We start from the raw sequence: 13184 nt of genomic DNA, 5'->3' as shown, positions 1-13184 counted from the left end.
AAATTTCTCTTACATGTCATCATTTTCCACCTGCTTTTTTCCTTCCTGAGCTCAACATTAACCTAAATTCCCTTTCTTTGCCTTGCCCCTTAAAATTTCTTGTTCCTCCACGGTTAGGTGCCATCACATAAGCACTAATACTTACTGCATCCTCCAGGTTGCAGTTAGCTCCCTTCTTGAGAAGCTCCTGGACAATTTCTAAATTGCCTTGCTCAGCAGCCAACATCAGTGGAGTCTGGCCATTCTGAAAAGGAAGTGATAGGAAAATAGATCCATTGGGAAGTGATGAAAATTACACACATACCTATGCAATAAAAACCCAGAAACTACAGAGCAACATTGTTTCCATTTTTAATTGCCACTGAGCAGTAGTAAGAAGGACTGGAGTTGAAACCACACAGTATACTTGCAATAAAAATGGAGAATATGGTATTAAACCCTGCCTCATAGGAGATTAAGATACAAACACAAAAAACCCCCAGACATTTCAGACATTAAAAAAGGCTACTAAAAGAAAAAAAGTTACATTATTAAATATCTACCTTTCTGAATTATTTGCTCACTGAAGACATCTCCAATACTGGTACATCTTTACTACTTGGAGCAACTCACATTGTTAAAAAAATAATAAAGAAATATATCTACCTTAGGAACCACAATGGCCATTAAAATGGCCATGAAACATTGATTCAGAGGAATATTTGCTAAAGCCTTGTAAAAAATAGTCAGGTTATATAGCCCACTTTTATCTCACAGCACAGGAAATACAGACATCACTCCTGTCCTATGCAACGTGGGTTCTTAGCAGACAGTCTCATCTCAGGGAAGATGAAAGATAGAAAAGCTGGTTTATTTGCCTTCAGAAGTATTTTAAAAGTCAGTCAGAATCTGTCACCCTTCCATCAGCCTACTTTCGTGTCAGAAAATTTCTGAGCTACAACTGCTCTGCATGCTGCAAAGTAAAACTTGATGAATTTTACAGTAAATTTATTAATTAAAAGTTTAAGAAATTAAGTGAATTTTTCCTGACCTCGCTTCTGTTTTTTATCTCTACCATATAGAAAACTCAAATTATCTAGTCTCTAAATAATGCAAAAGCTACATGTTAGGAGCTATGCACCAGCAATTTCCCTGGAAAGATTAAAAATCAATGCAGAATCACAATACAGTAATATCACTAATCTTCATAACTGAAAATATTAACAATACCATTAATAAAGATACTTGATGACTCTTTCTGCTTTTTACACACACAGAATCAAAGAAATGCATGGATTCTTTCAAAAACACTTTCTGGCCCATCAGCTGTTCTTTATGCAATTACATCTATAAGGTAATTTTTCACAAAGAAAAATTATGCTGTCATGTAAGTTTATGTTGTTATAACTGTACATTGTATACATTCAAAACGACACCATTGCTTTAGGATCCTAAAGGATATTTTGTATCAACAAGAAGTAGTTTTAGATCTGGTCATAAAAAAAAGAATTTAAATGCTCAAAAAATCAAAACAAAATCAAATGCTACTTCTTAGAAAAGAACAGCTCTCTTTGGAATAGAAAACAGTCGTAACTTTTGCTCTTTAAGATATATGCAAGTTAATAAGTTGGGAATACACATGCCAAGTGATTTCAGCAATCCTGACTGACTACTCTGCCTTCTGTGATGGCATCACTGCTCAGTGGATACAGACCTGAGACATTGTTTATCCCATATCTAGCATGGATTTCAACATCATCTGCCACAACAGCCAGGGACACTGATGAAGTACCAGCTAGACAAATGGACAGTGAGGTGCTCTGACACTGCCTGCAGTGCTGGGCTCAGAGCATGGGGATCAGCAGTACAAAGTCCAGCTGGAGGCCAGTCACTGGTGCAGAGAATCAATATTGGGATCCTATTGAACCCTTTCACTAAGGACTGCGGCAAAGGCACAGTGTGCACCTTGGCAGCCTGGACAAGGCTGGGACGAGTGGCTGAGGCAGCAGACAGCCGTGCTGCCATCCGGGGCACTGACAGGCCGGGCAGGCAGGAACCTCACTGCACTGAGCACAGGCTGGGACAGCCAGAGGGAACTGCAGGCAATCTGTGAAGAGAGGCTGCGACTGCCCTGCGTCAGACACAGGCAGCTCCAGCTGGCTCCAACCAACCCACCTCCAGACACAGGACTCGATAACCTCCAAGGATCCCTTCCAAGCAGTGCTTTAGCAAAACATACAAAATCCCCTATTTTAGCCTGACCATTCTTCTCTCCTCCTTCTGAACAGTCACTATTGTTATCTTCCACAAGTGGATAACACAAAAGGATAATACATTCCAAGTAAAAGTATGTCTGGGCAAGAAGAGGCTATGGATGGTAAAATCATTCCCTCCTGTAAGAAGTGCCATACAGCTGCAGACTGCCTTTGGTTTTCTGAGACAGATGTAGAATTTTCTACAGGGGTACTGAAAACATCCTTGCCTTTTTGTTAGAAGACGCTAAAACGCAAGTATAATGTTATAATGTTTAGCAACCATCACAAAGATTTCACCAACACAGAAACAAAAAATAATTACTAAATCTGTGACCTCCAATTCATTCTTAAAAGTTGTCCAAGAGTCTAGACACTCCACAACAACTAAATGCCCATATTTCTCACATGCACATCAAGGACTGTCTATCTGTACATCACAGCTCAGCCCAAGTATTGCAATAACCAAATTATAAAGGAGCACATCTGTATAATTTTAGGAAAATCAATTAGTGGTGCCACCTTACAGGCTAGCGCTCTAGCAGTCCGTGAGAGAACACAAGATTCAGAATTGAACATACAGAAGCTCCTTCAGTACCAAGAACAGAAAGAAAGGCACATCAAGAGAAAGTGGAGGCTGTTAGGATCAAAGTGTATCACACAAAGCAAGCATCTATCATTAGCTGGTAATTCATGTGTCTGGTATGAGAGAAAAAAAATCACACAAGTGGAAGGATGTGCAGAGAAAAGACAGAGAGGTTGAGACTTCCCCCACTTAACTGTAACTGATGGTGTTAATGCCATAAAATCATCCCTACACAACCTGACCGAGTTGAACCTTTTCTGGCAACTGACCACAATCAGGATAAAAAGGGCTGGTAACAATGTGGGTGATCCCATCACTGGGCAAGCCACTGCAGCCTGGGAGGTCCTGGCATTAGCAAACCTTAGCTTGCCAGCAATCTTTTTAGAACTCCAAAGGCACTCTTCTTTTGGTATTTTCTTTTACCCAAGAGGAAAAGATGTCTTGGCAGATCCAGAACTGGAAACTGAACTGCACTCAAAGCTATGGAATTCCAAGGAAGAGCTATCATTTAAACAAAACACCTATCATACATATGTACCATCCCAAAAAGGGGTTTAAAACTGATGCAAACCACACACGTCTGTCTGCAGAAATGACCTCAAAGACAGAAAAAAACAGGTATCAGGAAAATGATCCCTGCAAAAGGCAGTTAATGAAACCCAGGACTACATTTAGTCCCACCAATAAGTGAAGAAAAATTTAGAAAAGAAGGTGAAGGCAGTGACACTTGATAAAATCAACACGATCTGTCTGATTTCAGCCATGTTGTTGAAAGGAATTGCCAGCAGAGGGAACAGACATTCCCCTTCTCAGATATGCTACATGCCAGGTGGTGAGGTTCATATGTGTGCTCTGAAACTTAAGAATTCTCCCATCTGAAATACTTCAGCATATGTGCATACACAGCATGGAATGAATGTGCCAACAATGAAACAAAACTGTCTTAATTGAAACCAGATCTAATAACTACAGTAAAGCTAAACTCTGTACATTGTTTTCACATTTGCATGATGCTTTTTGGGTTTCAGTAATATATGCCATTGGACTTCTTTCCAAAAACATATTCTTTCTATCTTATGCAGATTTGAAAAACTGATCAATATAACAGATTCTGAATAATTTTCATATAAACTCCCTACCGTGTATCAAGACTTTTGTGTACTTCTGGTAAACTCTAGACATATAGAGTTGGATAGCCTCTTGGATATATATTTTTTCATCTAGATGAGCATATGCTCATGTAAGTTATAGTATATGCTTTTATTTGGATTGTATAACAAAGTATATCTTGACTGAAAACCAGGATGTGAGGCAAGGGTTATCACCAAACCAGGTTTCACCACAAAACCAACAGGGCATATGCAGTTGGATCTGTGAACTAAGAAACAAGTCTTAGCCACAGAAATACAGGTATAAACACCATTCAAAACGTAAGGATATAGCTGCATTTTCCAGCTCGGAAGAACACTCTAGAAAGCAAATACTGTGAAAGATGCTTGAGGTGCTGTCAGAGACTGAACACACAGTGTTCAGGGTATGCAAAGGTAAGCAATCACTTAAAAACAAAACTGAAATTTCTATATTAAATAACCAGTGTGATCTCACTAATTATTCATTTTGTAACTAATAAGCTGCAATGTGAAAATGACCTTTTCAAAAATCATCTTACCTCATTTCTCTCATCAACATCCCTGCACTTCTCCAGAAGCGCTTTCAGAGCAGGAACATTTCCTTCTTCTACGTAGGTCAACAGACTCTGACTCATCAGACTCGCCATCTTCACACACTATTTCAAATGCTTCTTGATAACAAAGCTTACCTGTAATTCAGGAAAGAAAAAAACCAGCATAAGTAACAGCTATGACATTTGACATCGGAAAGCATGAACTGTATATGCTAAGAAGTTATTGGCTGGGTACAAACACCTGCCATTCTCCTCAACAAAACACTTTGGAGATGTGCATTAAAAGGCACATTTCCATGAAAAGTCTGAACTCTCTAGTTCTTAGAAAATTATAGAAATTATTCTAACTGTTACACGTTATCTAAATAAATATTTTGAATGGAATGTATATATGTATATGCAGCATTATAGCAATATCTATATGTTACATACTTTACATATACTAGTTATATTTACAATATAACCCTTATCCTTTATCTGTATAAGCAGATCATTGAGACTAATCAGCATTACAAAATACAGTGATTCTAGCTAAACTGCAGCCATATGGAACGCTGAGAAATACAATTTACTAAATCAATTATCACCCACTTTATGCAGACATGCCTGCATGTGATGGCACGTTGTTAACTTGCTAGTCAAACATAACATGGCTTCTGTTGACTGATTATGTTTTTAACCTCTCATATGCAAGATAGCAAAGGTTTTTCTTTCTTAAGGCAGACCACTAAGAACCATTTCAGATTTCCTAAAAAGCTGTGCCCAGTAAGTTCAGAGCACCATTAGTACTACTGTGTTAAATTTATACACACACAGCGACAGAAGCTGAGTACCTTACTGCACTAAATTAAATTTCACTGGATGCAGAACAGGTCACGGGACTAAACACAAGACTACACCAGCCCTTCACACCTTTCTCCTCACCAGTGGTTGACATGATCATGCTCTCTGGCTTTTTCTTGTAACAGCAGAGGAAAACCTCCAGTTTAGTGTTAGCTAAAGCCGACTGTTTAGGCTATTCTCTCCCAGGGAGAAGCCAGACTAGTGGCTTTCCCAGGCAAATACTCTTACTTTTATTCTCAAATCAAAGCAGACAATTAATTTTTCTGTGCTTCCAACTGAAGCAGAACAAAGGAGATAAGAGGAGGCAAGCAAGAACTTCACTGTGCTTAGCACAGAGAAGTTAATTTAGATTTGGAGATTTAAATCAAATAACCCAGCTCCACTTTAAATTGCTTATACAGTCTGTAACACTATCCTTTTTCCTTTACCAAGTATATATAGTCATACACACTGTTCTCAGGATATGTTAGATACTACCTGAGCTCACCTACAGCAATGCAGCCATCAGATGACCCACATACAGAAATGCCTTGCTCAAATAATGCCAGATAACACCTCAGTTAAGATGACAGCAGCTCTGAGCACGTGTAGATGAAATTCAGGTGCACGTGAATGTCTAGTGACAAAAGAAACCACAGACATTGTTTAAAACCCACACCTGAAACCAGTAAAAAAAACAAACTAGATTTGACACGTAAAGCCCTGCAGCAGTTTTCCTAGGCACTGCCCAAGCAGCCAGCCTGCCCCACAAGAAAGCTATAAATAAACTAAGAACACAAAAGGTCTGCCACATTTATCATACTGTTAAATTACCATCAAAGGGGCTGAGCAGCACAACAGTGCTGGTATATATTTGTCTCCATTTTTTCAGTAGGAGGAAGAGCCAATTGAGAGGTTGCAAACTTAAAAACAAAAGTAACACTAAAACCACACAAAATATGAAAGGTTTGAAAAGAAATGGCAATTTTACAGACTCAGTGTGGACACATTGGCTCCTCCTGCCACTTCAGACACAAGGAACACCCGGGAAGTTACCATCAAGCCTGGCATCCAGTTGCCATCCAGAACAGCACACCCCCCTTACAGCCTGCAGCAGCATCTTACAGCCCTGGGCAGGTGTCTCAGATATTCTCAGGCACTTAAAATGATATTAGATATTCACATATACCTGTATTCCCCTCATTATTTTTTACATATGATAACAGAAATTCGTGAAGTGTGATTTGCTGCTAGCTCCACTGCCACCACAGGCATTTTCTGCTTTTCCTGTGCTATCTCCCAGCTTCCTCCCGTAGCTGTACCTTCAATTCCTGTGCTATTTTCTGTACCAAATACTAAATTGAAAACTGTATTAAGAACATCCCCAAAACATGACTAAATATGTCTCACTTAAATGATTTATACTCTGCAGTTGCTATCAAAATTTCACGAATTAATTCTTAGCTAGTGTGAAAAGAAAGAAAGTATTCAGCATTGCTTTTTCCTCAAAGTAAGATTCTTCCCTTGATGTTCCCTCTGGGCATATTTCCAAAAGGCAGAGGCAGCCCTGCTGCACTGGAGATAAGCATCCTGCTTCAGAAATCCCAGTTGGCAACAGTGCAGCTTCTGCCTTCATGCAGAGCTGAATCCTTAGAGACAGCTTAAACCTCTGACTAACAGCAAAACTCCTGATGCCAATGAACACTTCTAGAGATGTGTTTATAAACTTCATGTTAAAATTACTTTTATAAAATGATAAAAGATTTGTGCCAGTAAAACATCTCCAAAATATTAATATTTCCTGTCCCCTATGCTTTGCTGTCACATCCCTTTCTCAGAATTAGTAACAGTCTATTTTATAAAAGAATCACAAAACCAAATAATTATGCATTTTATATCCTCATGCTTTTATTTGCCCTTTTTCAGGCAAGCTTGTTAGAGCATCCAAAAGATTAACATCTCTGGAGGGCTTTAGGAAAACACAGTTTAGGGACAACAACAACCACCAAACACACAAAAATCTCCCCACCACTCCAGAAACAAAGATAAATAAAAAAACAGTGGTATTACAATTTTTGGAAACTTTGCTTTATTTCTTCCCCACCAAGAACAAAGAACATGCCCAAAATACGCCTGAATGGGTCTGCTCATGATACTTTCACTCATGACAGCAACTCAACATCAGCTGAATACAGCCACAGTCCACCTTTTTATTAAACAAAATGTATGTTATGAAAATGTACTCAACGTCCATATGGGTGCTGGTCATTCAAGTGTGATTTCTCCCAGTGCTTCAGATTTCTTTATAATAATCATAAAAACTGAAGCAAGACTCTGAGGAACAGTCTCTGGCTACAGAAACAATTCTACTGTGGTCCCTCTATTGAAAAAAGCTCCTGAAATATAAATTCATACAGTTTTCAAACAACCCTGGAATAAAAAGAAAACTCTAAGGTTTATCCTTGACCAGATTAGAGGATGAGAACTTAATCCCTGCCAAATTTCATAAATACAGTGCAAAACCAGTATCATTCAAGAACACCCTAAACATAAATGGTCCTTAATTGCTCAATTAACACATTTACTTTTTTTGACACAGTAAAAGTATTTTCACAAACTCTAAGAAATTTCAGTTAAAACCAGGATTCTATATGGAAACCAATCTGCTTTCCAATAAGGATAAAGCCATTATTTCTCTCTTCTACCTGAGCGAGCTAATTTCCAGTGCAAAACCCTGCTCTTCATTCACAATCCAAACTTTCAAGCCTTGGGCAAAAATTTGGGCAAAACCAATCCAAATCTCACAGTGCCCTTGGGCAGCAAATCCTGGTATTTTACAAAACTAACAATACACCAAGAACTATGAAAAAATATAAAGTGCATTAATGCTCAGGTGAAGGCAATGTTTGCACAGGTATTAACCAGTTTTTGTAAGGCTTTGGCATCCTGACCTGAAGCAGACTAACATTATCGGTGTTTTGGAAAGACTGCAAAAATTTTGGAATTTAAAACACTAGTTTCTCTCAACAACACCAGTATTGACAGCAGAGGTCCTGATAACTCAAATCTGCAGGTATTTTATGTATTCTCAGAGCCTCTTACCAGTTACTAAGTATATAAGAAATATTATTACTCACTAATCATAATTTTTACACAAATCTTCTGCATGTCTTTTTAATTGTGAAAACAGTGATCTTTTATGAATAAATATCAAAATTGGTCAACAACTCTAGCATTATTGAGAATAACTACTGGAAACAAACAAAAAAAAAAAAGAATGTTAAGAGAGTAATGACATTAAATTCATACTTTTTATGATACAATGAAAAGATGGTTGCTACTCTTTAATGCCTCCTTCCTTTTCCAAACACAAAGCCACCTTCCCAACATGCAACATGCTGGCAGATCTTTCAGCTAACTACAAAAGGAAATAATTACTATGCTGCTGAAATCTGAGCACGTACAACTCAAATGTGTAAATGTACAGCATTTCACCCTTAAGAACTTAAGAATCATCTTTTCAAATTAGAATTTAAAAAATGTGAAATGTAAGAATTGTACACATGAAATTTATTATAAAAAACTAACAAAAGTCAGTTTCATATTCTCATGTTTTTATGCTTTATGATGGCATAAAGAAATGAAAATCATGCTGAAACATCACCTTTACTTACACCACACAGAATCTTACTAACTTACAACCATTGCCCCGCCTTTACAACACCTTATTGTAATCCCTTCCTAAATGGATATACTTCCTAAACATGAAGAGATCACAAGTCAGGCATCACATGAAGTGGCAAATATTTTAAAATATTCTTTCTATTGGGACTGAGTCAACCAGGATACTGTTTAAAGAACAAATTTTCAGACCAGCTGAAATGAGTCTCTCAAAATATTAATTTCTCATATTCAGAGTCAGAGAAATAACAAATCTAAGTTTCCATAAGTAGTCTACACCCACACTTCTTCTCCAGTGTCTGAAATTCCAGTGTGACTAATGACCTTATGATGCATTTCTGCTTTTCCCTATTTATCTGGGAAAATTCATTCTACGTCTCTTAACCACATTTCTGTTATGCAGGTGAGAAGAATTTTTTTAAAAATACCTTATTTTTGTTTATTAGAAAGAACAAAAATGAGTAACTCTAAAATATCAAAAGACACAAAAAGTTAACTACAGCTAGACACACAGATATTCTTTTGAAATCTGAAACCAATATAACTGAAAAAATTTGCACAAAAAAAGATCTCCATTGTAACCATCATAACTACACACAATAAGAAGTAGGGGAAATTTGAAATACACAAGTCCTTCTTTTCTACTTTACGTGCTCAAAGCAACAACCATTTCCAAATACTGTAGTGATGGATTTTTCTTAGTTTTAATAAAGTGAAACAGGCTGAGGATTACATATAAAAGACTGGAAAGATGTAAATCTATATTTAAAATGCAGAGTTGGTTGTTAGATGATAGCAACTATCAGACATGCCTATGCTCAGTTCTGGTTAAAAACATCAGTTAAAAAAAATCAGCTCAAGTGTGAAGTATCTGATAATAGGATTTATACTGTATCACAGAAATATGTCCACCTTCAAGACCAAATTTAAATATTGTTAATGAACAGTAACATATTGCTAAGAACACCTGAATTCTAAGACAAAATTCAATTACTAAACAAAATACAAGGTGCTCAGTCCCACAAATCATTATTTCAGGTTTTAAATAAATCAGATAAAAGAAAGCAACCAGAAACAATTCTTAATATTAAGAGATTTCCTTAAATTATACTGATAACACAAATCAATTGTCAAAACCTGTACATAATACATAAAAGCTCAAGAAAGTCTGCAATGCCATCTTACAGGCACAAGTTGTATGACAAAAATCTAACTTTTTGAGTGTTTCCACTTAAGAAGAGTAAATGGTGTGGTGTACAACTTTAAAAAAATACAGCACCATTTCATAAGCTGTGATCACGCAGAATTTCAAGCAGATTTTAATTTCTTAATAACTAATTTATTTTAAATAAACACTGTAGCAGAACAAAGAACAGATGCCTACCCAGTAGACATTTTTAACATGTTCTGATCTCAGAAAAATATCTTCTGTTTTTCTGTCCATTTCTTTACTATTTGATGGGGAGAAGGACTGTCAGGTAATTAATCAGGTAAGGATTCAAACACTTTTCCAGCAAAAGACATATTACTGTATTATTTCTCCATTAATCCTTTACCAAAATTTATAGAGAGGAAATCACTTTTCCAATTAATTTTTAAGCATATATGCAAAGTGGCAAAGCCCCACTACCTTCAAGACATATTACTGCTCTTTCAGTGATGTCCTGTGGCAGGACCTGAGGCAATGGGCAGAAACTGAAACATAGAATCAAGCTGGAAAAGACCTCTGAGAGATCACTGAATCTAACCTGCAATTGAACACACTGTGTCAACCAGACCATGGCACTGTTTCCTTAAACACCTCCGGGGTCAGTGACTCCAGCACTCCCCGGGCACTCCACTGCAATGTCTAACCACTCTTTCTGAGACGAAATCCTTCCTAACATCCAGCCTAAACGTTCCCCGGCACAGCTTGAGGCCACACTGTGTTGTTCTATCGCTTGTCGCCTGGGAGAAGAGGCTGATCCCCCCTTGGCTACATCCTCCTTTCAGGTAGCTGTAGAGACTGATCAGGGCACCCCCGAGCCTCCTTCTCTTCCAGGCTAAACACCCGCAGCACTCCCTGGGCCGTTCCGCGTTAGACTTGTGCTCCAGAGCCTTCACCAGCTCCTCTGCATCCCGAGGAGTCTCTGAGCATCAGGAAACACCGCTACTGTGAGGGTGACCCAGCACCGGCACGGGCTGCAGTCTCCGTGCTTGGAGACACACCAAAGCCCTCTGGGCACGGGCCGGGAGATCCACTCCTGTTGTCCCTACTCGAGAAGAGTTGGACCCTATGACCCGCGGATGTCCCTCCCATCCTCAACCCTTCTGTTATTCTTTACCTTGGAAATCAGATGCCAAAAACTTCCCTGACGTGTCGAACCCTTATCTAGCTTTCCGAGTCAACAGGAGACACACGGTACAAGAGGCTCCTCCACCCCCGGGACAGGGGTGACAGGGATCCCCGGCCGTGCCCGCGGCACCCAGGGGACGCTTCACCCCCGGTGCGCCGTCCTCGACACCCGCACACCGAGCCCGGCCCGCCCCGCACACGGCACCGCCGGAACCCCGGGATACCCAGGGCAGAGCGGGGCGGGCGCACCGCCGCTCCCGACCCGCGGCCCTGCGCTGAGAGGACCGGGGCGTGAGGGGACCGGGTCCCGAGCCACGGCGGCCTTGAACCGCCCGAGCCCAGCCCTCCCCTGGGGCGCCGCCGGGAGCGGCCCCGCGGCGCCCTTTGTTTGGCAGCGGGAGCGCCGCCTCCCCCACAGCCCCGTGCCCTTCCCCTGCCCTTCCGCGGCCGGGCCGCGCCGCCGCCTTCCGCCTCTACTCACCCCACGGCCGGGCTCACTCGGCCCCTGCGGCGGCTGCCCGGGCCCAGCCGGAGCCTGACACAGAGGGAGGCGGCGGCCCCGAGCGCTGCTCAGCTCGGCCCGGCAGCGCCCGCCATCTTCCGCCGCTGCTCTCCGCCCGCCCGGGCCGTGACGCGCGGGGGCGGCCCCGGCCGCGCCCATCGCCGCGGGCGGCGGCGGCGGCGGGCACGGGAGCGGCCCTGCCCGGGAGCGCCGCGGCAGCGCCGGCGGGCCGGGCCGGGCCGGAGCGCAGCGCTGGGCAGCGCAGAGGGTGGCACCGCCCTGGAGAGCCACCAGCAGTCACCCCTCGGTGAAAGGGGGGAAAGGGTCGCGAACAATCGCTGCCTGGTGTACGGACAGACTGCGGAACGAGAGGCCGGAAAGCAGCGCCGCGGAAAGCGACCTCACCTGGAGCCCTGGGGGCAGTCTTGGGCACCACAGTGTAAGAAAGACATAAAGAAAGCCGTTAGAGAGCCCCCAAAGGAGGGCAACGAACAGTGAGAAGGGCCTGGAGCCGAGGAAAGACGAGGAGTGGCCGAGGTCTCTTGTCTTTTCAGTCTGGGGAAGAGTGAGTAGAGGCCTCAGTACAGGTACAGCTGCCTGGTGTGGGAAGGAGGAGGGGCAGGCACTGATCTCCTGCTTCTCTGGGGTGGCCAGTGGCAGGACCTGAGGGAACAGCGTGACACAGAGTCGGGAGGCTGAATGGTAGAAAAAGGTTCTTCATCCAGAGGGTGGTTGGCACTGGAATAGGCTCTCCAGGGAAGTCGTCAGGACCAAGGCAGACAGAGTTCAAGAAGCATTTGGACAATGCTGTCATGCCCATCGTGTGACTCTTGGGGTTGTCCTGTGTATGGCCAGGAGCTGGACTTTATGATTCCAGTTGGTCCCTTCCAACTCAGAATATTGTATGTTTCTGTGGTTTATACACAGGAGCTGTCAGTATCCTCCCAAGTGCAACTCCTCCTTTAAGGCTGGGTTGTAATTTCCATGCAAGTTACATAACCTCAGCTGACTTCTGTGAATGCGAACCAGAAGGGTCTTCACCTGGGCAGGGTCCTTTTGACCTGTAGGAGTGAGTTTTAGTATAATAATCAAGACAGACCAACTATAGGATACGTGGACCTTGAGTCTTTTGCCAAGCTGGCAACATAGACATGCACCAAGATCTTGATTTACTTCATCCTTGGCCCTTGATAGCTCCAGGATGTCCTGACTAAGGGATGCTAGCTGCTGTCTGTTCTACTTATTGTCTCCATTCTTGCTGATTAGACTTGAAATTATATAAAGACCAAATATCAAGTACATCCTGATTTAAGATAATTTTGATGTAATGCACATTTTATGAT

General features: G+C 41.5%; 1 protein-coding gene across 3 annotated transcripts in view; it reads right to left on the bottom strand.

Annotated features, from left to right (window-relative positions):
* Window positions 1–11977, bottom strand: part of KIDINS220 (kinase D interacting substrate 220) — a 75098-nt gene extending 63121 nt beyond the window's left edge. Inside the window, exons 1-4 of one of the 3 annotated variants that reach the window (XM_063425199.1) lie at window positions 11821–11976; window positions 5822–5960; window positions 4487–4636; window positions 146–244 (exon numbers count right to left, since the gene is read on the bottom strand). In XM_063425199.1, the coding sequence (XP_063281269.1) occupies window positions 146–244; window positions 4487–4594 (207 nt within the window). In that variant the 5' untranslated portion in view covers window positions 4595–4636; window positions 5822–5960; window positions 11821–11976. Of the gene's footprint in view, window positions 1–145; window positions 245–4486; window positions 4637–5821; window positions 5961–11820 lie in introns of all 3 variants that reach the window. The other 2 variants (XM_063425191.1, XM_063425186.1) reach the window with 2 other exon arrangements.
* Window positions 11978–13184: the final 1207 nt, after the last annotated feature.

This window comes from Prinia subflava, chromosome 2 (genome assembly GCF_021018805.1).
Source record: "Prinia subflava isolate CZ2003 ecotype Zambia chromosome 2, Cam_Psub_1.2, whole genome shotgun sequence".
NCBI classification, from domain to species: domain Eukaryota; kingdom Metazoa; phylum Chordata; class Aves; order Passeriformes; family Cisticolidae; genus Prinia; species Prinia subflava.
This window is presented reverse-complemented; position numbering and strand designations above follow the sequence as displayed.